The 27949-nt window shown below is 36.3% G+C and overlaps 1 protein-coding gene across 7 annotated transcripts in view; it reads left to right on the plus strand.

The window, feature by feature from the left end:
* Window positions 1-27949, plus strand: part of EXOC6 (exocyst complex component 6) — a 195064-nt gene that overhangs the window by 74864 nt on the left and 92251 nt on the right. For all 7 annotated transcript variants that reach the window (XR_005723511.1, XR_005723512.1, XR_005723513.1 and 4 more), the window contains exons 10-15: window positions 5735-5781; window positions 5902-6022; window positions 7494-7565; window positions 13608-13705; window positions 16206-16311; window positions 21652-21761. Coding sequence is in view for 4 of the 7 variants with exons in the window: in XM_040254531.1 (XP_040110465.1) it covers window positions 5735-5781; window positions 5902-6022; window positions 7494-7565; window positions 13608-13705; window positions 16206-16311; window positions 21652-21761 (554 nt within the window). In the remaining 3 variants the exon portion in view is untranslated. The remainder of the gene's footprint in view (window positions 1-5734; window positions 5782-5901; window positions 6023-7493; window positions 7566-13607; window positions 13706-16205; window positions 16312-21651; window positions 21762-27949) is intronic.

Genomic DNA, 27949 nt, shown 5'->3' on the forward strand with positions numbered 1-27949 from the left:
TGTCTCTGCTTTTGAATATGCTATCTAGGTTGGTCATAACTTTTCTTCCAAGGAGTAAGCGTCTTTTAATTTCATGGCTGCAGTCACCATCTGCGGTGATTTTGGAGCCCATAGTGGCTTATATATGAATATTTATAGTAACTTTATTCATAAATGCCAGAAACTAGAAACATTCCAAATGTCTATGAGGTAGTGAATAGATAAATTGTTGTATCTCTACATAATGGAATGTTATGTACTCAGCAGTAGAAAGGGAACTGATACATGCAATAACATGGATAAATCTTTTTTTTTTTTTGAAACAAGTAAAGTGTTTATTAGGAGGAAAAGGAGTATAGTATGTGTGGATAGATACACAGGTGAGCTCACAAAGAGGGTCCCTGAGTCACTCTCTCATGGCAATTGAAATCACTTGTATCGGGCATTTCTTTTGGGTTTCCTTTGGCCAGTCATTTTGATTTGCCTGGTTCACAGTCCATATTTGGTGTATCTCAGGATCCTCTTGACATGGATTAATCTTAAAAGCATTACTGGAAGTGAAAAAATTCAGATACAACAAAATATAGTATAATTTGTGTTATATGACATTTTTGAGAAGGCAGAACTATAAGATAGAATGGGATCAGGGGTGAAGGGTTAGGGATTGGGCAGAGTGATTCACTACAAAGGGGCCTAAGGGGAACATTGGTATGAGATAGAAATATTCTCTATCTTGATTTTTGGTGTGGTTTCACAAATGTCTACGTTTGTCAAAACTCATTAGACTCTTATATGTAAAATTTGCTTTATGTAAATTATACCAATAAATTTAACTTTAAAAATAAAGATAAGAGAAGACCTTAAAAATACCCAGAGAGAAGAGGTTATTTTCAAATAAACAAGACAGTGGAGTATTTTCATTGCTGAAGAAAAATAACTTTCTATCTGGGATTCTCTATTCAGTGGAACAAGTACAAAGATAGACATTTTCAGACAAAGAGGAGGAAAGTTTGTTACCAAGACACCTTTCAGTTCAGTTCAGTCGCTCAGTCGTGTCCAACTCTTTGCGACCCCATGAATTGCAGCATGCCAGGCCTCCCTGTCCATCACCAACTCCCGGAGTTCACTCAGATTCACATCCATCGAGTCGGTGATGCCATCTAGCCATCTCATCCCCGGTCGTCCCCTTCTCCTCCTGCCCCCAATCCCTCCCAGCATCAGAGTCTTTTCCAAAGAGTCAACTCACATGAGGTGGCCAAAGTATTGAAGCTTTAGCTTCAGCATCATTCCCTCCAAAGAAGTCCCAGGGCTGATCTCCTTCAGAATGGACTGGTTGGATCTCCTTGCAGTCCAAGGGACTCTCAAGAGTCTTCAACACCACAGTTCAAAAGCATCAATTCTTCGGCGCTCAGCTTTCTTCCCAGTCCAACTCTCACATCCATCCATCCATACATGACCACTGGAAAAACCATAGCCTTGACTAGATGGACCTTAGTCGGCAAAGTAATGTCTCTGCTTTTGAATAGGCTATCTAGGTTGGTCATAACTTTTCTTCCAAGGAGTAAGTGTCTTTTAATTTCTTATTTTTTTATTTTTTATTTTACTTGACAATTCTGTATTGGTTTTGCCATACATTGACATGAATCCACCTCGGGTGTACATGCGTCCCCAAACATGAACCCCCCTCCCACCCACCTCCCCACAACATCTAACACATATATATGGAATTTAGAAAGATGGCAATGATGACCCTGTATGCAGGACAGCAAAAAAGACACAGATATGTATAGCAGACTTTTGGACTCAGAGGGAGAGGGAGAGGGTGAGATGATTTGGGAGAATGGCATTGAAACATGTATAATATCATGTAAGAATCGAATCGCCAGTGTCTTTTAATTTCATGGCTGCAGTCACCATCTGCAGTGATTTTGGAGCCCCCCAAAATAAAGTCTGACACTGTTTCCACTGTTTCACCATCTATTTCCCATGAAGTGATGGGACCAGATGCCATGATCTTCGTTTTCTGAATGTTGAGCTTTAAGCCAACTTTTTCACTCTCCTCTTTCACTTTCATCAAGAGGCTTTTTAGTTCGTCTTCACTTTCTGCCATAAGGGTGGTGTCATCTGCATATCCGAGGTTATTGATATTTCTCCTGGCAATCTTGATTCCAGCTTGTGTTTCTTCCAGTCTAGCATTTCTCTGTACTCTGCATAGAAGTTACATAAGCAGGGTGACAATATACAGCCTTGACGTACTCATTTTCCTATTTGGAACCAGTCTGTTGTTCCATGTCCAGTTCTAACTGTTGCTTCCTGACCTGCATACAGATTTCTCAAGAGGCAGGTCAAGTGGTCTGGTATGCCCATCTCTTTCAGAATTTTCCACAGTTTATTGTGATCCACACAGTCAAAGGCTTTGGCATAGTCAATAAAGCAGAAATAGATGTTTTTCTGGAACTCTCTTGCTTTTTCGATGATCCAGTGGATATTGGCAATTTGATCTCTGCCTTGTCTAAAACCAGCTTGAACATCTGGAAGTTCGCGGTTCATGTATTGCTGCAGCCTGGCTTTGAGAATTTCGAGCATTAATTTACTAGTGTGTGAGATGAGTGCAATTGTGCAATAGTTTGAGCATTCTTTGGCATTGCCTTTCTTTGGGATTGGAATGAAAACTGACCTTTTCCAGTCCTGTGGCCACTGCTGAGTTTTCCAAATTTGCTGGCATATTGAGTGCAGCACTTTCACAGCATCATCTTCCAGGATTTGAAATAGCTCAACTGGAATTCCATCACCTCCACTAGCTTTGTTTGTAGTGATGTTTTCTAAGGCCCACTTGACTTCACATTCCAGGATGTCTGGCTCTAGGTGAGTGATGACACCATCGTGATTATCTTGGTCTTGAAGATCTGTTTTGTACAGTTCTTCTGTGTATTCTTGCCACCTCTTCTTAATATCTTCTGCTTCTGTTAGGTCCAGACCATTTCTGTCCTTTATCGAGCCCATCTTTGCATGAAATGTTCCCTTGGTATCTCTAATTTTCTTGAAGAGATCTCTAGTCTTTCCCATTCTGTTCTTTTCCTCTATTTCTTTGCATTGATTGCTGAAGAAGGCTTTCTTATCTCTTCTTGCTATTCTCTGGAACTCTGCATTCAGATGCTTGTATCTTTCCTTTTCTCCTTTGCTTTTCGCCTCTCTTCTTTTCACAGCTATTTGTAAGGCCTCCCCAGACAGCCATTTTGCTTTTTTGCATTTCTTTTCCATGGGGATGGTCTTGATCCCTGTCTCCTGTACAGTGTCACAAACCTCCGTCCATAGTTCATCAGGCACTCTATCTATCAGATCTAGTCCCTTAAATCTATTTCTCACTTCCACTGTATAATCATAAACTATACACTCAACAAAAACAAGACTAGGAGCCGACTGTGGCTCACATCGTGAACTCCTTATTGCCAAATTCAGACTGAAATTGAAGAAAGTAGGGAAAACCACTAGACCATTCAGGTATGACCTAAATCAAATCCCTTATGATTATACAGTGGAAGTGAGAAATAAGAGACACCCTTAGAAGGAAAGAAAAGACTGTAGTCAAAAAGAAAGTGATGCCAAATGGAAAAAATAAGATGCTAAAAGAAATGAATAGCAAAGAACGTATAAATATGAGGATAAACCTGCGTTGACTATAGAAAATAATATTAATACAGTATTATGGATAGAATTTAAAACAGGATAGACTCTTATCTTTAAAACAAGGTAGAGTCAAAATGCACAATAACAATAGCATAAATATTAGGATGAATAGAATAAATATTAGGAAGTTATTGAAACTGAACTGTTTTGGAATTATCCAGAAAAGAATAAAATTATTAATTAATTTTAAAGTTTGATTATTTCAGTATGCATAATGTAATTTCTGTAATGATTAGAAGAATATAAACAGTATATAGTTAAATATAATTTTAAAAGCTTACGTTATAAATTCATCTTAGAGCTGATAAAAAATGTTAATTTGAATCTATAAGTACTTGATAACATTGACTCAAAGTATTTAAAGCAAAATTGCTGCAACTAAAAGGGTAAATTAAAAAATCCATAAGCATTGTGGATGCTTCAGTATCTTATAAGCCATTAGAATAACAGTAAGAATACAGAACATGTTTAATAATAGGCTTATATAATAAACTTAAAGCTCAACATTCAGGAAACTAAGATCATGGCATCCGATCCCATCACTTCATGGCAAATAGATGGGGAAACAGTGGAAACAGTGACAGACTTTATCTTTTGGGGCTCCAAAATCACTGCAGATGGTGACTGCAGCCATGAAATTAAAAGATGCTTACTCCTTGGAAGGAAAGTTATGACCAACCTAGACAGCGTATTAAAAAGCAGAGACATTACTTTGCCAACAAAGGTCCATCTAGTCAAGGCTGTGGTTTTTCCATTGGTCATGTATGGATGTGAGAGTTTGACTATAAAGAAAGCTGAGCACTGAAGAATTGATGCTTTTGAACTGTGGTGTTGGAGAAGACTCTTGAGAGTCCCTTGGACTGCAAGGAGATCCAACTAGTCCATCCTAAAGGAGATCAGTCCTGGGTGTTCATTGGAAGAACTGATGTTGAAGCTGAAACTCCAATAGTTTGGTCACCTGATGCGAAGAGCTGACTCATTGGAAAAAACCCTGATGCTGGGAAAGATTGAGAGCGGGAGGAGAGAGGGACGACAGAGGATGACATGGTTGAATGGCATCACTGACTCAATGGACATGGGTTTGGGTGGACTCCGGGAGTTGGTGATGGACAGGGAGGCCTGACGTGCTGCGGTTCATGGGGTTGCAAAGAGTTGGACATGACTGAGCAACTGACTTGAACTGAACTGAATAGACTGGTGGTCCAGTGATTAAGACTCAGCACTGTCACTGCCATGGGCTCAGTTTGATCCCTGATTGAGGAACTAAGATCCCAGAAGCCATGCAGCACAGCCAAAAAAAAAAAGAATTCTGTTTCAACACCTGTGAAAACACATTTTAAAAGTACATATTGAACATTGTAAAATGTGACAACATACTATGTTATAAAGCAGGTATCAAGACATATCCAACTTTTGTGTCATATAGTATTTTTAAGCCAAAAATGTAATAATAGCCTCCTCCCTGAAAAAAGTCCAGATGTTTGAAAATTTGGATCACTTTTATGAAGTAAAATACAATATTTGAACTTAATTGAAATATTTCATGTATAAGCTCTTATGAAATTCAAATAATCAAGTATTTTCTTTTTGTTAAAATTATGAACAATAGGAAATTGTAGACCATTTCAGAGGAATTTGACTTTTATTACGAATCAGATAAAAAATCATTAGAAGGTATTTAGCAAATGGTATATTTATTTGATTAATTTTGAAAATTATTGTTCTGGGAGCTGTCTGGAGAATAGACTGAGGAAACAAGCCTGAAAGCTTGGAAGGCTAGGTAGGAGAATGACGTAATAGGCCAAGTGAGAGATGGTAGTGGATTGAATTAGCCTGCTGAGATGAAAGTTCTGACTTTTTAATTTGCTTATTTTGTCTCTTCGAATGCAAATTCCATGAGGGGTAAGGACTTTTTTTGTTATTTACTAATGTATCCCTTGTGCCTTAAAATGTATTTTTATAGTAGACTCTCAATAAATATTTGTTAACAAATGTTGTACTGATTTGGAACTACTTTTATGTTACTGATATCTATTGTTTCAAATTGATTTTTATTTTTCATTTAAAGCATGAAACAGTTGATGGCTATAGAAGATATTTCACTCAAATTGTAGGGTATGTATCTAATATGGCAACAAATATTATTTTGATACTGTGTTAAATGTCAAAACTAATTATTTTCTATTTAGGTTTGAATTTTGTTTCAACTCGTTATTTTGCAATTGCTGTTTTTAGGTTCTTTGTGGTGGAAGATCACATTTTACATGTGACCCAAGGATTAGTAACCAGGGCATACACTGATGAACTTTGGAACATGGCCCTCTCAAAGATAATTGCTGTCCTTAGAGCTCATTCAGTAAGTTAGATAATTTATGTTACTAAATTTTTAATTCAGTTACTTCAAGAACTTAGGAATTGGATAGTGTCAAAAGAAAGTTGTACCTTCGTTAGTTCAACATTTTTTTGAAAATTGTCAGATTTGGAGGTAGTAATGTTAGGCCTTTGTTTGTGTGGTAATCTTGAGCTGTGATTTTGCAGCTGACTGGGGCTTCTGAAGACACTCTCAGTCCAGCATCATAGAAGATGGAGAATTATGCTGTTCTCATTAGTCTCAACTGCCCTCTTCATTAGATCACTGAAAAGCACCGTGAAGAAAGGGTTTTTAATTATCATTCCACATTCTTTGTTTCCAAAATAAACTCCACCATTAAAACTCAATAGAACTTGTTCTTCAATGTTGATAGCTTATTTGCAGTAGTACACTTATAAATGTCCTAAAAATAATATGCAGTTGTCAAAATTTAAACTCATTTGGAGTAGTGAATCTTTAGGTAATGAAAACTTTTTTATGAAGAAAGGTAAAATGATAAAATATTTTTATAATATGCCTTTTATGGAAGTAAAAATTATGTTATAAGGACTAGTGAAATTAATAATTTCTTAGTGTGGACTTTTTCTTAAGATAATTTTGGAAGTTTGCCTTCAGTAAAAGTTCCCCAAACTTAACATTTTATAATCTATTATTTAAAATTTTATTATTGAGAATAGAGATTGAAAATATTTTGAAGAAAGATTATTAGTTTAAGTGATACTTAGATTATAAATACATTTTATTTTTACTTATCAGGGACATAGATTCTGGGTACACTATTTGTCCAGTGAACTACAACTTTTCTATCATATATAATAAAGGACAATATATTTTATTATGGTTTTATATTCAGACCAGCTGTGAATATGTAATATTGATAATATTGATTCCATGACATCATGTATGAAATCATATTATATTAAATGCAATATATCACATTTAAAATCGTACTAAATACTATTAAGGGAACAAGAGAGAATTTCATTATCCTTTTGAAATTAATTATTTTCCTTTGACAGACTACTAAGAAAATACTTAAATTGTCACTTAGAAAAATATAAATGATTGTATCTTTTTAATAATAGAATAAATAATTGAAAAGTAGAAATATAAACCATTTTTTCAATTTGAAATAACTAGTTCTTTAAAATCTAAAGACTTTTTTGGAAATACAAGCATCATTGCTTTGACCAAAGTAAGTGTGTGCAAATTTCAGGAAAATTTCTTTTCCTATAGTTCCTAAAGCGGTTTGTCCTCTCATGATCTTTCCCTAATAATTTTTTAATGAATAGAGGAAGTCAGCTGTGAATCTGATAATCAAGACTTTAAATTTATTGTAAGTCAAGCAAATTTAAGGAAAAATTTTCAAGTTTTATTTCTTAATTTTTAACCAAGTGACTCTGGTGTGTGTGTGTTTGTTTGTGTTTCTACCCCCACTTACCCTTCATTCTCCCAGTCTTATTGCACTGATCCTGATCTTGTTCTGGAGCTGAAGAATCTCATTGTAATATTTGCAGATACTCTACAGGTGGGTGATAATCTGATATTCAGTTAATGGTTATTTGAGCACATAAAACTATTCAAAATATAGTGTAGACCATACTCATTTCTTGTATTGTGGCTTAATGGTAGTAAATTAGTAATAATCAAATGTTTACTTATGTATTGATATTCTCTTGTCACACAGAACTTTTCATACTACCACCTTCCTGATTTTGAAGCTTGGACAGAGATCAGGGAATATTACCATCTTTTAAAATATTGGTCATTCTGTTGGAGTAGATATAGTATTTTTGCAGTTTAAAAAAGTATGCAGTGTAATGGAAAAAACCCTGAACTAGAAAGTAGAATATTAAAGTTCTGCCTGAGGATAATGAACATGAGCTGTGGAATCACAAAGACCCGAGTTTATGTTCAACTTTTGCTGTTGACTAATTGTATGTTTACAGGTTTTCTGAACTTCAGATCATCATTTGTGAAAGTGGATTTATTAATTACTAGTTTTCAGAATTGTTTTGAGTTTTAAATGTGATACTGTATATGAAAATAAATGCTAGTTTAAAAGCTGTATGTACTCATTTCCTTCCTAATTTCAAGTGTGCTATGACTGTAAGCAGATCACTTTACTTTGCATTTTGGAGTTTTTTTCTTTTTAAAATAAGATTAAAACTGAATTGTCTGAAAACTCATTGTCTTTGGGTTATCAATATCCAAGTTTTGAACTTGTCCCTCATCTTTGATCACAGATAATAAAGAATTGATTAAGCTTTCATGCTTAATCTTATGGGATTTTTGATAAATTTGATTGATTGATAGATGTTTGATTGGTTGATAAGTTTTCAACCATGCTTAAATTTATGGGATTGTTATGGCTGGAATAACTTTTTGTGAAATATAGACCAGCATTTTCCAAAGTGTGATGCTAGCTGTATGGTCAAAAATGTTTAGAAAATGCTGAGTGAAGTAAAAGAGATTTTTCTACTAGAAGCAAGTTTATAGCATACATTTCCAAAGGTAAGGTGATGATGCAGCGTTTTCCCAACATATCTGACTCTTAAAACTTTTTTTTCCCTTAGAGTATCTTTTCAATCTAGAGCTTCATATAAAGTGCTTTAGGAAATGCTGAGGCTTCCCTTGTGGCTCAGTTGGTAAAGAATCTGCCTGTAATGTGATCCCTGGGTTAGGAAGATCCCCCTGGAGAAGGGAAAGGCTACCCACTCCAGTATGCTGGCCTGGAGAATTCCATGGACTGTATAAAGAGTTGGATACAACTGAGTGACCTTTACTTTTAGGAAATGCTAAACTATTTGTTTTATCACAGGAGTCCATCCTAGAATAATAGTTATCTATTTTATTCTTAAACCTAAGGAGAAAATACCACAAGCTCCTTTAGTAAATTATTTTATTGCCTTACATCTTCATTAGTTTGTATGGCTTATATTATAAAACCAGAATAATTTGGGACTTTTTTCTTTCATAAATTTTGTGACTAATGTACCTTTAATACTGACCTCTCTGCAAGAAAACTTTAGTAAGTTTTATTAAAGACTGCCTTAATATTTGGGGCCTATTTTTAAGTAACTTGGAGTTTTGCTGTCCTTAATAACTCAAAGCATTGCTACTTAAAATATGGTCTGGGGACCCCAGGTCAACAAATTGTTTGTTATGGATCCATAATGAAAAGAAATTTCTGTCAGAATGTAGGTCAACTACATCACTAAAGTACAAAATTTAGCACCAAGTTGGTTTTTGTTTTTGATAACAAAGTGAAGTTGCTCAGTCGTGTCCGACTCTTCGCGACGCCATGGACTATATCCTACCAGGCTCCTCTGTCCATGGAATTTTTCAGGCAAGAGTACTGGAGTGGGTTGCCATTTCCTTCTCCAGGGCATCTTCCCGACACAGGGATTGAACCCGGATCTCCCGCACTGCAGGCAGACGCTTTACCCTCTGAGCCACCAGGGAAGCCAGCATTGATTGATATCAGTAGCAGCATTGATTTATACTCTGGTGTAAACTCTTTATCTCTCTTTTAAAAACCATACAGACTGTTCTTGAATTGGCATTTTCAGTACAACTGTAGATTCAGTTTTAGATTAAGTATTTGGTATGGCTCCAAGGAGCTCTGCAGAGAATCAAAGAGTAGTAGGCAATATTCAGGTTACAGAGGCTTTAAAAAAGCAACATTGATGGATGCATAAACCCTTGTAAATATACCTTTCTAATCTTACTGCATTGAAATAAAGTTGAGGAAAACAAATTAGTTCTTCCCTATTTAGAAATCGTGCAGTATTTTCATTTTGCTGAAAATTGACAAGCTGATTATTAGGTCATTCTTACATTGAATTAAATAAATACTGGCTTTTTAAGTTGTAAAATTTCAGTTACTTAGTAATTGAAAAGTTAAGAGAATTAAGGATGATCTTTTCTAATTAATCTTTAATTAACCATATTGCATAATATTTCATTTTAAAAATTGGCACTTTACCACTCTAAGGGAATTTTTATTTCATCACCTAAAACAAAGCTAGCTAAACAATAAAGTGAAAAATCAAAACACAACATAGCATGTTCATAGTTCTGCTTACTGCCTATTAAGCAAATGAAAAGCAAGCATTTATTGATTCATTCATTAACCTTTTTTGAGCACCTGCTATGTGCTAACAGCTAGATTATATATATATATATATATATATATAAATCAGAATAACAGTAGGGACATAAAGATTCTTGGGTTTAAGAAATTCAGTTTAGTTGTAAACAAATAAGATGTATAGTAAGACATACTAATTTAGTAATATATTAAAGAACTTTTGGCTCTTGGAAGATAGAATGATAACTTTGATTCCAAGAGTTGGGAAGGGTTATACAGAAAGCTGAAATGTGAGCTGGATTTTGAAGGAAATGTGAGTTCAGCAAGTAGATATGAAGGAAGAGGCATTCAGTTCAGTTCAGTTCAGTCCAGTCATTCAGTAGTGTCCGACTCTTTGCGACTCCATGAATCGCAGCACGCCAGGCCTCCCTGTCCATCACCAGCTCCCGGAGTTCACTCAGACTCAGGTCCATCGAGTCCGTGATGCCATCCAGCCATCTCATCCTCGGTCGTCCCCTTCTCCTCCTGCCCCCAATCCCTTCCAGCGTCAGAGTCTTTTCCAATGAGTCAACACTTCGCATGAGGTGGCCAAAGTAATAGAACTTCAGCTTTAGCATCATCCCTTCCAAAGAAATCCCAGGGCTGATCTCCTTCAGAATGGACTGGTTGGATCTCCTTGCAGTCCAAGGGACTCTCAAGAGTCTTCTCCAACACCACAGTTCAAAAGCATCAATTCTTTGGCGCTCAGCCTTCTTCACAGTCCAACTCTCACATCCATACATGACCACAGGGAAAAACCATAGCCTTGACTAGATGGACCTTAGTCGGCAAAGTAATGTCTCTGCTTTTGAATATGCTATCTAGGTTGGTCACAACTTTTCTTTCAAGGAGTAAGTGTCTTTTAATTTCATGGCTGCAGTCACCATCTGCAGTGATTTTGGAGCCCCCAAAAATAAAGTCTGACCTGTTTCCACTGTTTCCCCATCTATTTCCCATGAAGTGATGGGACTGGATGCCATGATCTTCGTTTTCTGAATGTTGAGCTTTAAGCCAACTTTTTCACTCTCCTCTTTCACTTTCATCAAGAGGCTTTTTAGTTCGACTTCACTTTCTGCCATAAGGGTGGTGTCGTCTGTATATCTGAGGTTATTGATATTGCTCCCGGCAATCTTGATTCCAGATTGTGTGTCTTCCAGTCCAGCATTTCTCACAATGTACTCTGCATAGAAGTTACATAAGCAGGGTGACAATATACAGCCTTGACATACTCCTTTTCCTGTCTGAAACCAGTCTGTTGTTCCATGTCCAGTTCTAACTGTTGCTTCCTGACCTGCATACAGATTTCTCAAGAGGCAGGTCAGGTGGTCTGCTATTTCCATCTCTTTCAGAATTTTCCACAGTTTATTGTGATCCACACAGTCAAAGGCTTTGGCATAGTCAATAAGGCAGAAATAGATGTTTTTCTGAAACTCTTTTGCTTTTTCCATGATCCAGCGGCATATGACGGGCAAATAGCATGTGTGAGTTATAGGTAACTGACTATACTGTCACCATAGTATAGTATGGTGTACTTTGTCCACCTGATGCAAACAGCTGACTCATTGGAAAAGACCCTGATGCTGGAAAGGATTGAAAGCAGAAGGAGAAGAGGGTGACAGGGAATGAGATGGTTGGATGACATCACTGATTCAGTGGACATGAACTTGGGCAAAGTCCGAGAGATGGTGAAGGACAGGGAAGCCTGGCGTGCTGCAGTCCATAGGGTCGCGAAGAGTCAGACATGACTTGGCAGCTGAATGACAACAACAAATAGTATGGCTGACTATTTGTCAGCTGACCAGCTTGGTGGTGTTAGAAATTGTAATGTTTAAATGTAAGCAAAGAAGGGTAGAGAGTGGTAATGAAACTGATTAGGTAGTTTTAGCCAGATTGTGGCATGTCTTGTAAGCCTCTTCTAGGGGAATGGTATGATCAGCTTTGCACTTGTAGATGATAATTTTATGAGTTGGCAATAGAGAGAGTTGAGAGAGAAAGATGATTGGAATTACAGTTTAGAAAGCTTTTACAGTGATCTAGGCAGGGGATGTTAAGGACCTAAAATAAAACTGGTACTGGAAAGATTTCTGAAGAAAGAAAGGTAGTAGATGATGGAGAAAAATGATAGGTTTGAATGAAATTTGTAAAGGAGATAAAATCAAAAGAACCTGATGAGTGACTAGATGTTTGATTTGGGGGCATTTAGATGACATTTAGTTTTCTTTCCTGATAAATTGGATTAATGATAGAACTATTAACAGGAATAGGAAGTATGAAGAACACTTGGTTTAGCAGGAAGATATGAGTTTAATGTGCTTGTTGGTGGACTGGAGATATCTATTAACTGTTGGAATTAAATATTTAGAGTTTATAGAGGTCTAGCTAGAGATACAGATTGAGAATAGTCAGTGAATGTAGTGTTTGAAGTCAGTTGACTTGAAATTGCCCTAGAGAGCTAGAAGAAGAGATTGAAGGATGGAGATAGAAGGAAAAAGAATCCAGAAGGATTACTCATAGATAAAAGGAGAACAAAGAGAGAGTGGTGTTACAGAATTCAAAGCAGAAGAAACAGAAGTAAGAATGAGAGATCATGGAATTATTTAGGAGATATTCTGTGATATTATTGACAGCTGTTTCAACAAAGGAATAGGGGTGGGAGTTAGATTGTAGTAGGTTTGGCTAGGGAAGGACAGAGGAGGCAGCTGCAGGGCACAGAAAATTGTAGGAGGGCTTTTTTGTTTCCTTTAGTTCTTGTTTTAAAGATGGGAGGCAATTTAGCAAGTTTATTTAGTGAAGAGAAAGGAAGTAGTGGAAGTTAAAAATGCAACAGAGTGAGTAGCTGATCCATGGAGCAGTTCCTGCAGGAGATAGGATCAAGACCAAAGACGAGGAGGTGAGCATTGAAGGGGAAGAAGGACAACTCTGATGTGAGCAGAAATGTTTGGTCCTAATATGGGTTTGATTTCAGTGGATTTGGAATTGCAAAGGAATAAAATTTTGGAGTGTCTATTTGATAACTTTCCCCTGTACTACAAAGTCAGCATTGAATTGAAAGTACAGTGTTTCAGACAGAATGTATTCTCTTTTTTTCTTCTATCTTATTTAAAGACTGCTTCCCAAGATGCAGTTATGTGGATCAGTAATCTTGAACTTTTCCTCCAATTCTGACTTGTAATACTTTTTAAGGTTAACAATGTAATCCAGACTGAAAAGAGAGAGATGAAATGGAAAAATAATTCCAGCTTCATAAAACTTTCTAGACTCTTTTTTTAACTGGTGCAACTTAGAATGTCAAAAGGATATCTTTTTTTCATACTGTTGAGATGGCATACAATTTGATACAGTGATCACTTCAAACAGTTCTCTAGTATTCTAAACTTTTAAAAATGAATATCTTTATTTATTTAACTTGTTTATCTGCTTTGTGTGTGTGTGTTTTAGGGTTATGGTTTTCCAGTGAATCGACTTTTTGACCTTTTATTTGAAATAAGAGATCAATACAATGAAACATTGCTTAAGAAATGGGCTGGAGTTTTCAGGTTAGTCTAAGCCATGGTACCTTAATGTAAGAAAAAAATTGCCAAATGATAAAGTAACTGTGTTTGTATTTAGCAATAAAATTGCTTATAATTATATTTTTATTGTGGTAAAATATGTGTAACTTAAAATTTACCATTTTAACCTTTTATGAATGTATAGTTCAGTAACATTAAGTATGTTCACACTGTTGAAACCATCACTACTATTCATCTCCAGAACTTTCTTATCTTCCTAAACTGAAACTCTGTACCAATTAAACAGTACCTGCCAATCTCTTTTTCTTCTAGTCTGTCCCCAGAAATCACCATTCTACTTTGAATCTGACTATTCAGTTACTTCATATAAGTAGTTTGTACATTGTTTGGGTTTTGTGTCTGAATTTGTTTGGTTTTTTTGGTCTGGTTTATTTCACCAAGCATAGTGTCTTCAAGGTTTATCCATGGTGTAGTAGTATGCGTCAGAATATTGTTCCTTTTTTAAGGCTAAATAATACTCCATTGTGTGTATTATGTTTTATTTATCCATTCATCTGCTTATGGATATTTGGGTTGTTTTCACCTTTTGACAATTATGAATAATGCCACTATGAACGCTGACAAACAGTTATCTGTTTGGGTCCCTGTTTCAGTTCTTTTGGGCATATACCCAGAAGATGAATTGCTGGATTATATGGTAAATAATTTTGAGGAACCTCTATTCTGTTTTCCACAATGGCTGCACCACAGGTACATGATTTATTTCCAGCCTCTCATTAAGATGCCAGAGCCATTTATCAATTAGATATTCATTATCTACTGCCCAAACCATATCCTTCTCTTGTGTTCCTTACCTCTGCAGATGTCTGTGATGAGGTGAGATATATATCATTTGTCCATTTTCCTTGTCTAGAAACCACAGATTTGTTAAGATTATACTTTCCGTCATAATCCTCATTTAGTTTGTAAGTCCCATATATTCTACTTCTTAAAAATTATTTCTGCCACTCCCTTTCTGCCTCCACAAATACAGCTTTAATTCAAATCCTCATCACTCTTTATTTGGATCATTCAGTCTTTCTACCTGGCCTCTCTCTGTTCATTATTGTCTTTTTCTTTGTTTCCTCCACTATATAAAATTCTTCGTATGATATTCCTCTGCCTAAAACCTCAGATGATATTCCATTGCCTATAGGATAAAATCTGGGTCTCAGTTTGTCCACCTGCCCAGCCTCATTTTAAACCATGTCCCTTGCATACTTTATACTCCAGTAATACTGCATACTTGTGGTTTTATTCAGCGCCTCCCCCCACAGTCGTACTTTCTCATCCCTTGCATTTTTGCATATTATGGTCCATCCTTTGGAAATGCTATTCTCCCATAATCTCATTAGAAGAGTTTCGTTTTATCTGTGCCCATAGCTTCTCTGTAAAACTTCTCATGAGATATCCCCCACCTAGTCTGTTAAAGTTAGTTGCTTTTTTCCTTTGTCCTATATCTGAAACGTGTACCTCATTTATTGTCTGCATAACATCATTATAAACATAATCTGTTTGCATATCTCTCTCTCCTATTAGGCTTGAGAACAGAGATCTTGCTTTTATCTTCATGGAGGTAGAGAGTTTTCATTATAGTTAGCCCAGAGACTAGCACATAATAGGTGCTAAAAAAATACTAATTAGACTGAATTATTGATTATAAAGAAGTTGATTGGACAGCAGGTATATTAGTACAGGCTGAGTTAAGCTACTAACAAAAGTACACAAAATCTCATTGGATAAACATAGACATTTTATTTCTCACTTACACAGAAGTTTATAGTGGGTCTAGTAGTCCACGACTCAGGCTTTTGCCATTTATGACTCTACTTTCTCGACATGGGGTCTCTCCTGTCACCATGGGACAGAGGATCACACAGTTAGCTCATAAATGCTTTAGATTTAAAGCAACACATGGAACTTGTGTTCACAGTCCAGTGGCTGAAACTAGTCATATGACTGCCTGTTTGCAAGGAAAGCACATGGATGTTTGGTGAGTAGTAAATGTGTCTGCCTTACTAATGTAAAAGCTCCTTTTCTAAGTACAGCATTATGAGAGACAGACAAATGGAAGACACTGTTTTCATCTTCAAGGAGCTTATGATCTAGTTGGAAGGAGAACACAAAAGACATAGAACTTGAGAGTTGTTCCTGTTAAGAAATATGACTGGGATACTCTTCACCTCATTTTTAGTCATAGTCTGTTCGTTCAGACTCTATCATCTTGGGAGCTGTTCTAAGGAATTGAAGTACTGAAGGACGTAAAATAAACAGGTAGAAAGAGGATCACACATTAATTTTGAGAGACACTTATTTGATACTGGATTCTAGAATTCTGAGTGATTAGGTACTGTTTTCCTATTTATACCCTTAACTGACAAACAGAAAATTATTTTGTAATTATTGGGTTTTCTTATTGTCCTATAGCGCTCTATTGGTGTATTTTCTAATATTAAATTTTCAATTCTGTCTTCTTTTTTAACAGGGACATTTTTGAAGAAGATAATTATAGCCCCATCCCTATTGTTAGTGAAGAAGAATATAGAGCAATCATAAGTAAATTTCCCTTTCAAGATCCAGACCTTGAAAAGGTACAACTTTGTTCTTACTTCAAGAATTTTCTTTAAATTAATCAGTAATACATTATATTAACCTGACATTGTGAGAATAGCTTCTTTTGAGGCTTTTGTTGTTATTGTTGTGTTATTTGAGAAAATTAATTATATTTTTGTTAACTTTTAAAGATTATGTTATTTTGGTGAGGTTAAGAAGGGGCTTTCCTGGGGCTACTAGGAGCAGCTGTCCCAAATGTTAGGTGGATTCCCAGAGCAGGTGTTACTAATGTTGGGTGGGTTCCAGATTAAACATGTTGAATAGATTATAGGAATAAGAGAATATTGTAGGGAAAGAGAATTTCTTTGAAATTTGCATTACTGTGAAAAATCTTAACTTCTACTTTTTTTTTCTAAAAATGTACTCAAATAAAAAAGTTTGTTTTGGTTCAGTAAGAGGTGTATGAAGGTAATAGTCATCTGGATTTTTTTCTGAAGTAAGAACGTATAGTTTTGGAATCAGGATGTGAACAAAAGATAGGATAGAGAAAGGAAATTTCTTTTGCTGAAATGCTGAAATACTGAAATTTCTTCCAGCATTAGAATATTCTGTAAATACACCTGATTGCCCGTGTGTGTGCATGCACACAAAAACACACATGCTTGTACCAATCCAGTATCTCTAGGTAGAATTAGATCTTATGAGAAAAGGATATCATATTTCCTGCTAATATCACCTTTTTAGTTCTCTTCATTCTTGATGTTTTCCCTTAATCTTTTTTGTTATTTTTCTAACACTGTATAATTTAGTTCTTTTCTATATTTTTATCCCTTCATAATGAATAAGAGTGAATTCTCAGTGAGTTGTGTGAATTGTGACTGTAAATTTTTATGTAAATATAATAAATTTTTACTAAAATTCTATGTTATATTCATTTATACATAGACAAAGCAAATTATGTGTCAGTTCAGTTCAATTGCTCAGTTGTGTCTGACTCTTTGTGACCCCAGGGACTGCAGCACATCAGGCTTCCCTGTCTATCACCAGCTCATGGAGCTTGCTCAAACTCATGTCCCTCGAGTCAGTGATGCCATCCAAGCATCTCATCCTCTGTCATCCCCTTCTACTCCTGCCTTCAGTCTTTCCCAGCATCAGGGTCTTTTCCAGTGAGTCAGTTCTTTGCATCTGGTGGCCGGAATATTGGAGCTCCAGCTTCAAATTATGTGTTCAGTTTAGTCGCTCAGTTGTGTCCGACTCTTTGCGACCCTATGAAACGGTTAGAACTGGACATGAAACAACAGACTGGTTCCAAATTATGTGTAATAGTCACTAAATATAGGACCAATTAATTAAATGCATAGCTTTTAGATTATAGCTAATGCTGCCATTGCATATACCTAATTATATTCTAAATACACACAAAAGGCCAGATTAATTATTCTATTTCTGTATTTTTGAAATCCCAGTCAAAGATCCTTGTCAGGAAATATTATAAGAATATTCTCTATCCCATGGCTTGGTTTAGTTTTAGTTATTGGTAATTAATGTGTTCAGGATATAGCGTCTGTAAGGAGAGCACTAGGCTTCTCTGGTGGCTCAGTGATAAAGAATCCACCTGCCAATGCAGGAGACACAGGTCTGTTCCCTGGGTTAGGAAGATCCTATGGAGAAGGAAAATGCAATCTGCTCCAGGATTCTTGCCTGGGAAATCCAACGGACAGGGGAGCCTGGCGGGCTGCAGCTCATGCGGTCACAAAAGAGTCGGACATAGCTTAGTGACTAAACAGCAAAAATAGCACTGGATTTGGTCTGGATTCATGTGCCGGATCTGTCTGTGGCTTACTATGGGTGAGTGACTTACCCTGCTTGGGCATTTGTGCCTTATCTGTCTAATGAGAATTTTGAATGAAATAATCTCTAATATCTCTACTAATTACACTAAACTATTCTAAATGGATTCATAGTTAAAAGGATATTTGGCTTTGCTTGTAGGGTACATCCCACAGTATTTTAGGATTAAATTTGTTAGGAATTGTACTCATTGGTTTGTGTATTATTTGTCATTAAAAGCACTATCACTAAGGCAGAAGCCACATGGAAAATTTAAATGTGATAACTTAGAAATCCCATAACTTATTTTGTAGTAGTCTCTTGGTTGTTTGTGTATATACTTAATTTTTCCTAACTTAAGTATAATTTTCAATTAAAATGGTTTTAAAAGATATAAAATTATCTTTCAAATAACTTGAGTTACTATTTTCAGTGGAAATACCAAGTGAGAAAAGTAAGATTGAACATACATGCAAAAATATGTATTTTTGTAGATAGCTGTGCTAATTTAACTAGTACCCTTTGGCTAAAATAAGTACACCCGTGGTAGATTCATGTCAAAGTATGGCAAAACCAATACAGAATTGTAAAGTAAAATAAAAAATAAATAAATTTAAAAAAAAAAAGAACATATTCATTTTATCTTTAATGTCATTAAAATAAATCCTTGTTGAAATGACTTTGAAATAGTTAATACTATTGTTCATTATTCTGCAAAGCATAAATTGAAAGTGAGTTATCTCTTCCATGTTTATAAAGTGATTTTAAAGAATGGCAGCTCTTTAGTTGATTTTTGTAGTACTCCTAATTCAGTCCCTACATTTAGAAAGGTTGAACCTACCAGTTTTAGAGAGAGACTGCTCTCTGCAAATGTCTTTACTACCAACTTTTTGTAAGCTGCTTTCTGCCGGAGGTACCTAAGAATACATATGTTCATTCGTAGACTTATCATTTACCTACTATTTAATGGACACTGTGCCATGTGCTAGTTTTTCCATCTCTACTGTCAAGGAACTCGTAGCCAAGAAAGGAATAGATAAAATAAATGGGAAATTACAATTCACAGAAGTTGACCATGCTAAAGATAGGAGAAGCAGAATGGAAAAAAAGCTGTAATTCTGTAGTATAAAGTATCAGTGGCAAGGTTAATAAAGTGCAAGAGATGAAGATCAAAAAATGAAGTAGAAACAGCCAGACTATAAATAGGCCTTATATGCAGTGTTAGGAAGTTTAGCCTTTACTCTGACAGCTAGAGTAAGTCCCCACCAGTTTTCAAGTAGTAAATACTTAATCAGATTTGTGTTTTAGAAAGATCTCTGTGGCTAATGTGTGGAGAATGGATAGAAGAGTACGGTGGGGAGACTAGCTTGGGGATTGTTGTGGTAATTTTGGCAAGAGAAATTGGTGACCTGAGTGGGAGTTATAGCTGTGGAATTTGATTTGAGATATTTAGGAGATAAGAATGAGAGGAGTTGATTATCATTTGCTTATTTGGGATGATGAAGATAGAGGGGCAAGTATGCTAGCCAGGGTTCTGCATTGGATGGTGGAAGCATTCACTAATATAGGAAATACAAGAGTAGCAGATTTAGAAAGAAGGGATGATCATTTCAGTTTTGGATCTGTTGAGAATGTCTCAAATGTTACAGCTAAATGGACGTGTTCAGTGGTATCTTAACACACACATTTGGACTTCAGGAGAAAGATTGGGCCGAGATTGTGGATTTGGGAGATATTGGCTCTCACATGATGAGTAGGTGAGATTATCCAAAGACAGTATGTATGGTAAGAAAAGAAGGTATAGGATAGAACCATACCTAGAGGAGGAGATATAGAGAAGGTAGAGAAATAAAAGGAAAACCAGTATAGGTCACAGATAACCAAAGAAGGAAAGGTCATTTAAGAAGCAGGAGGCCCATTGTGTCAGACTCTTCAGATAAATCAGGTAACACAAAAAGTTCATTCACTTCAGTTCAGTTCACTCGCTCAGTCATGTCCAACTCTTTGGGACCCCATGGACTGCAGCACGCCAGGCCTCCCTGTCCATCACCAACTCCCAGAGCTTGCTCAAACTCAAGTCCATCAAGCCGGTGATGCCATCCAACCATCTCATCCTGTGTCATCCCCTTCTCCTCCTGCTTTTAACCTTTTCCAGAATCAGGGGCTTTTCCAAGGCCAAAGTATTAGGAGTTTCAGCTTCAGCATTAGTCCTTCCAATGAATATTCAGGACTGATTTCCTTTAGGATGGACTGGTTGGATCTCCTCACAGACCAAGGGACTCTGAACAGTCTTCTCCAACACCGCAGTTCAAAAGCATCGATTCTTCAGCGCTCAGCCTTCTTTATAGTTCAAATCTCACATCCATACATGACTACTGGAAAACCATAGCTTTGACTAGATGGACCTTTGTTGGCAAAGTAATGTCTCTGCTTTTTAATATGCTGTCTAGGTTGATCATAACTTTCCCTCCAAGGAGCAAGCATCTTCTAATTTCATGGATACAGTCGCCACCTGCAGTGATTTTGGAGCCCCCCCCAAAATGAAGTCTCTCACTGTTTCCATTGTTTCCCCATCTATTTGCCATGAAGCGATGGGACCAGATGCCATGATCTTAGTTTTCTGAATGTTGAGTTTTAAGACAACTTTTTCACTCTCCTCTTTCACTTTGATCAAGAGGTTTGTTAGTTCTTCTTCACCTTTTGCCATAAGGATGGTGTCATCTGCATATCTGAGGTTATTGATATATCTCTTGGCAGTCTTGATTCCAGCTTGTGCTTCATCCAGCCTGGAATTTCACATGGATTTAACATTTAGGAGGTCGTTGGTGACCTTGGTGAGAGTACTTTCAATGATGTAAACTAAGTTGCAATGCATGTGAAAATAAAAGTAAAGATTAGATTTCATAAAGTATAAATAGTGGGCTCTTGGTAAAAATCCTCAAAAGTTTTACCTTTTAGAGCTGAGAATTTGCTAGTGGATGTTGGCTGGTAAAGCATTTTAACCAAGAAGCACACTGTAAACCATTAGCTGCATTCTGGTGTGTGATGGTATACAGGTCAGAAAGCTGCTGTAAGGTATTCTAAAGAGTTATGGAATGAAATGGGTACCTTCTTGAATTGACATCAATTCAAGCAAATGAAGGGAATCTTAGAATTATTTGATGACACTAAGCCAGGAACCTGGCCCATAACTTTCACAACAAACTTGACTCTTGTATTATGGCTGCAAAGAAACAGGCATTTATGTATCTTCTCTAGGATACTTATCATCAGAACACATAGAGGTATTGTTATCTGCTTTCTGTGCTTGTTAGAAGTCTGATAATATGATTTAAGAAACAGATAAACTGCCATATTTTTTTCTTCAGAAATATTTTGGTTCTCCTTAAAATCTCAAAAATAACGTTGAAATATAAGAATAGACTTTAAAATGCAGGTATTAACTATTAATTCAGATGTGAAATAAATTTAACTTTTACATTTTTGAGGTGTTTAGGTTATCTTTTTCTAAAATTTCAGAAATAATATCAACTTTTTTCTTTCAACAGCAACCTTTCCCAAAGAAATTGCCCATGTCTCAGTCAGTGCCTCATATTTATACTCAAGTTAAAGAATTTATTTATGCCAGCCTTAAATTTTCAGAGTCACTACACCGGAGGTAAGTTTACTAATGAGAAATGTATCTTTTTCAAAGCTATATTTGTGAAACATTATTTGGTTTATAGGCCATGACTCTTTATTGGACTAGTACCTTGTTGGAAGGCTTATATGTTTTAGTAGAAGGAAAGTTTTAATTGTTCAGTTGTGTCTGACCTTTTGTGACCCCATGGACTGTAGCCTGCCAGGCTCCTCTGTCCATGGAATTCTCCAGGCAAGAATACTGGAATGGGTTGCCATTCCCTTCTCCAGGGGATGTTCCCAACCCAGGGATTGAACCCAGGTCTCCCACATTGCATGCAGATTCTTAATCATCTAAGCCACCAGGCAAGCCCATTTTAGTGACATTTAGGGTTAGGTTGATATAAATTTGATGTTACATATTTTTTGACATTTCATTATGTAAATCTTCAAAGATATATAAAAGTAGAGGTAATAGGAAAAGAAACTCCTGTATTTTCAGCATTTTGATTTAACCATAATAAATGTTTTTTCCATAATAAGCTGTTTTATTTGCTGAATTATTTTAAATCAAACTCTAGAAATAATGGCATTTTATCCTTCACTACTTAAGTGTTTTTAAAAACAAAGGACATTTCATTGTTTAACACACTTAACAAAATTAACACTATTCCATAGTATCGGTTCTCTAGCCCATATCAGTATTTTCTAAATTGTCCCCAAATGTGTGTTTATAGCTGGTATGTTTGAATCAGAGACTAAGTAAAGTTCTCACCTTACGTTTGTTGTTAAATCTGTTTTACCAGTATCTCTTCTATTTTTTCTCTGGTTGTTTAGATCTTATTTATTTTAGTGTCTCTATTTTGCAGGTTACCAATGGCTAAATAATATTCCTTTATTTCACTGACTTGTCAAAAAACTAATACTCTTAATAGTTTTTACTTGAGTAGGCTTAAAGTGAAGATTCAAACAAAATCAGTGAGAATTAATAAAGAATGCTATGAAAGTGTTACTCAGACGTGTCCAAATCTTTGTGACCCCATGTACTGTAGCCCAGCAGGCTCCTCTGTCCATGGGGTTTTCCAGGCGAGAGTACTGGAGTGGGTTGCCATTCCCTTCTCCAGAGGATCTTCCTGACCCAGAAACCGAACCTGTTCTCCTGCATTATAGGCAGATTCTTTACCATCTGAGCCGTTATATCTACCTAAAGAATGCAATAGCAAATTGGTATTATGCTCAGTAATGGAGAGCAACAAGCATCTATTGGTTCCTATAGCCAAGTTAATTGTATAGGAGAATACCATTTAACTGGGGTGATGAAGGCAATACCCAACATTTATAGATATGGGAAATGTGATATCCTTGTTTTGCACATAAGGAAACAGAGACTCAGACAGGCTATATCATTCATCCAGAATGACCCAGCTAGTATGAGATCTGTCATAAAGGAGCAGTTCTTCTGACTCCCATATCAGTGAAAATATCTGGCTACCTAGATGGACTTTGCATTATAGTCATATAATATATTTGTAATTGGGAATGCTCTGGAGGAGAGAGTGGTGATACTAGCTTTCATGTCTTCCTTTTTGAAATCCATTTTACTGAATTCATATACTTAATAGCAGTAATCATTTTCAGTATGGACCTCTTCTGAATTTTAAGTCATAAAAAGGCATGAAGGCAGTTCAAATAAATAGGTATTTTTCAGGCCAAAACAGTGAGGCCAATGACAGTTGTTTTTTTCCTGTTGTATATGTGTCTCTTATGGTAAGCTACCATTATTTTGGATTTAAACAATGTGTAAATAAACAGTAAATGAAATGTGTGTTCTGCCAGGGTAAAAGAGTTACCTGATTTTAGGTCTTACACTGCTTTTTTTTGTGTGCATAGGGATTCTTTAAAAGATTTCTTAATTTTTGTTCTGAGAGAATATGAGTTAGAGAGCAAAGGATAGGAAAAGAATACAAATACCTAATACATAGCATTCTGTAGTGTGTGTTTCTCACAAGCCAGTGACTCTCAAAGTGTAGTCCCCAGACCAGCAGTCTTAGCATCACATGGGAAAATGCTGGAAATGCAACCTTAGACCTACTGACGGAGAAGGCACTGGCCCCCCACTCCAGCACTCTCGTCTGGAGAATCCCAGGGACGGGGGAGCCTGGTGGGCTGCAGTCCATGGGGTCGCTAAGAGTCGGACACGACTGAGCGACTTCACTTTCACTTTTCACTTTCATGCATTGGAGAAGGAAATGGCAACCCACTTCAGTGTTCTTGCCTGGAGAATCCCAGGGACGGGGCAGCCTGGTAAGCTGCCGTCCATGGGGTCGCACAGAGTCTGACACGACTGAAGCGACTTAGCAGCAGCAGCAGCAGCAGCAGACCTACTGAATTAGAAACTGAGGATGGGACCCTTGGCTTTACTCAAGTTCTCTGGGTGATTCTGATGTACTCTGAGAGCCACTGCCTCATCATACTCTACCAGCCTCTTACACTGTAGTTTCTAAAGATATGTTTTAAAGACATTAGCTTATAACCGCAATCATGAAACTAACTAGAAGTAACGTGTTCTCTGAACTGTACAACATAACACACTGTTATGATTCAGCATTGGAAAAACAATGGATACAAATGAGTATTCATTGAAACAGAATGACAAACTTTTACAATGGTAGTTTTCAATAGTGGAGCTCTAATCTTCTGAGAGCTGCCAAAATTTATACCTATTTTTTTTCCATTTTTTTCCCCATTTGAAAGTCCTAATCTAAAACAGAGGCAGCATAATGTAGTAGTTAAGAATATAAGCTTCAGACTTACTTCTTAGTTTGAGTCTTGATGCTGACACTCACACTGTAGTAGGACCTTGGGCAATCAAATTGTAGTTTCCTCATTTATAAAATGAGAGAAATAACTCAGAGGTTATTTTAAGAATTAAATGAAGTGATGTATGTGTATAGAGCACTCAGTGTAGCTTGGCACATGGTAGGCACATAAGGCATAAAACAGGATGGATTACTACAGCATTAGATGTGGGACTAGAGCTGGGAGTGTTTATATTTTAAATGCAAAGTTTACTCTGGCCTCAATGTGGATGGTCGGTCAGAGGGGATGAAGAAATAGTCATGTTGAATTGGTAAAGGCAGTGGCTCAAGTAGTCAGAATCAGTAGTGATGAAAAGGAACAAACATATAAAAAGTGTTTAGGAATATTATTTACAGCAGTCAGGACATGGAAGCAACCTAAATGTCCGTCAACAGAGGAATGGATAAAGAAGATGTGGTGCGTATGTATAATGAAATAGTACTCAGCCATAAAAGGAAGAAAGCAGTGGCATCTGCAGCAACATGGATGGACTTAGAAATTGTCATACAGAGTGAAGTAAGTCAGAAAAAGAAAGACAGATACCATCAATGCTGCTTATATATGGAATCTAGAAAAATAATTCAGATGAGCTCATTTGCAAAGCCGAAATAGAGGCACAGATTACAAAACAAAGTTATGGTTACCATGGGCAGAAGTGGGGGGTGGGATGAATTGGGAGATTGGGATTGACATATATACCTGCGTGTATGCTCAGTCACTCAGTCGTGTCTGACTCTTGCTACCTACCCCGTGGACCGTAGCCTGCCAAGCTCCTCTGTCCACGGGGTTATCCCAGCAAGAATGCTGGAATGGGTTGCCATTTCCTTTTCCAGGGGATCTTCCCATCCAGGGGTCGAGCCCACATCTCCAGCTCCTGCTCTGGCAGGCAGATTGTCTACCCCTGAACCATCTGACTTACATACACTCTGTATAAAACATCTGAAAAGAGCACTGGGTTTCCCTGGTAGCTCAGTGGTGAAGAATCTGCCCGCCAGTGCAGGAGCCGCAGGACATGCAGGTTCGATCCCTGGGTCAGGAAGATCCCCTGGAAAAGGGAATGGCGGCCCACTCCAGTATTCTTGCCTGGGAAATTCTGCGAACAGAGAAGCCTGGTAGGCTATGGTCCATGGGGTTGCAAAGAGGTGGACACGACTTAGCAATAAAACAATACAGTGTTACATTCTCAGGTTTTTTTGTGCTATCTTTTGAACTTGAAAACCTAAATTATAATAACTAAATCACCTATTAGCTTTACTGTCTGTCATGTGAATTTGTTCCAAAATGAAGACTATAAAAAACTTGCATTTTAACCCCCAATTTACTATTTGGGGATAGAAAGAACTTCATATAACAAAATGCTAACATAGAGAATATAAACACAATTAAATATTTACATTCACTATTTTAATTCAAAACACAAAGTGTATTTCAAAACATATATTTTGATTGCTCAGATCAAACAATTCTTTCATATCTAGTGATTTCCTTGTTTTTGTCATATCATTTGATGATATGTCTTTTTTCCCCCATATCACTTTGTAGTAGAGATCAGAATGTCAATGAAAAATGTTTCATGCTATAAAACATAGTTATCTATGCAGATTTTTCTCATCAGTATCACAAGTCACACATTTTATGAATCAGTGTAAGTTAACAAGCTATTTTTAGAAATATATAATCAATTTGGCAGTGATTCTGATACCATGGGGCTTCCCTTGTGGCTCAGCTGTTAAAGAATCCGCCTGCAATGCGGGAGACCTGGATTCAGTCCCTGGGTAGGGAAGATATCCTGGAGAAGGGAAAGGCTACCCATTCCAGTCTTCTGGCCTGGAGAATTCCATGGACTGTATAGTCCATGGGGTCACAAAGAGTCAGACACGACTGAGTGACTTTTCACTTTCATTTTCACTGATACCATAACAACGGATCATGATTCCAGATTGACTTTAGATGGACTGTTTAGCATTATTTTCTATTCATTAACTGAATGCCATCAGCTACATTATTTGATTCAGAGGTTATTTTTATTGTACTCCTGAGTTTGCACCAATTTATAACTGTCTTTGATTCACCTGAATTGTTTCATATGAATAATTTTCCATGTATAAAGTGAATTTTTATCAATTTAATATCATGATTTTAGATATTCTTTGGGTTTTATTAATATTCTTTGGTTTTTTGATATTTTAATCATGCTCTTGGTGGATGGTGCTTTTGTGGTATTTATGATAAATCTGTGCATATCAGATTTGTCTTTATCTTAAATGCATATATAAAATTGTCCATATAAGAATTATCTAGTAAAACTCATTTCCTATAATTAATAGAAAGGCAGTGCACACACACATACACATACACACTCAAAAAAGTGTTTAGGAGCCCTAAAATTAGAGTATTTATGAATAATTAGATGAAGAAGTTAAGGGACAAAAAAGAATTTGACTTACACTTGGGTGGACTTAACTTTGTTTATATACACTCAAATTGATTCTGGTTATAGTTACCTTTGAAAACAATCATGCATACATTCATTTTTTATTTTGGGGTAAAGTATGCAAGTGTAAAGGAGAAAAAAGAAGTATCTCAACAGTCATCCTACAACTTGGCTCAAATGTTATATTGTAGAATTACTCTTGAAACTGCAATCCTGAATCTATAAACTGGTCCCCCTCATTTTTCCTTTAAATATAGATTACTTTAACACTGGGTATCATGTATAATATGTATATCCTGACAAGTATTTTTTATTATCTAATCTAACTGTTGATTCCTGAAATACAGTTCTGATACTTAGTTAAGATATTGTTAATTGGTAGGAAGTATAGAAATTTAGCATCTTAGAATTAACTTTTATTTTGTTTCTTTACAGAGGAGAGGCAGTGGATTTCTATTGTTATTTGATTTTTTTTACAGCATATGTAATACCTAAAAGCCATTAGTCACAATATTATGTGTAATTTTCCCAAAAGCTTCCCTACTTCCCCTCAGTTCTGATTCTTTTTATGTATGAACTCCTAGCATTCTAAAAGGTAAATGTTGTATATTAATGCTACAGCAGGAAAGATTGTCTAGTTTTTCCTTCTCTTCTTGATAAAAGTATTGTCATTTTGTTACTTCAGTATTCAGTTCTCATTAACTCTGATACTGCGTTATTCATCTTGCAAGGCATTATGCTTACGTTTTTATTTTATTTTATTTTATGCTTATGTTTTTAAAAAATTAACTTTACTAAGTATATTGTCTATTTTCGTTTTGTTAATGAAGTAATAACTACCTCAGAATACAGAAACAGCATAGTTAATATGAAAGCATATAAATTTATTCTTGATTATCAGCTTTCGGACATGTATTTTTATTTAAAAAATTTAT

The sequence above is a fragment of the Oryx dammah genome, unplaced genomic scaffold, assembly GCF_014754425.2.
Source record: "Oryx dammah isolate SB20612 unplaced genomic scaffold, SCBI_Odam_1.1 HiC_scaffold_14, whole genome shotgun sequence".
NCBI lineage: Eukaryota > Metazoa > Chordata > Mammalia > Artiodactyla > Bovidae > Oryx > Oryx dammah.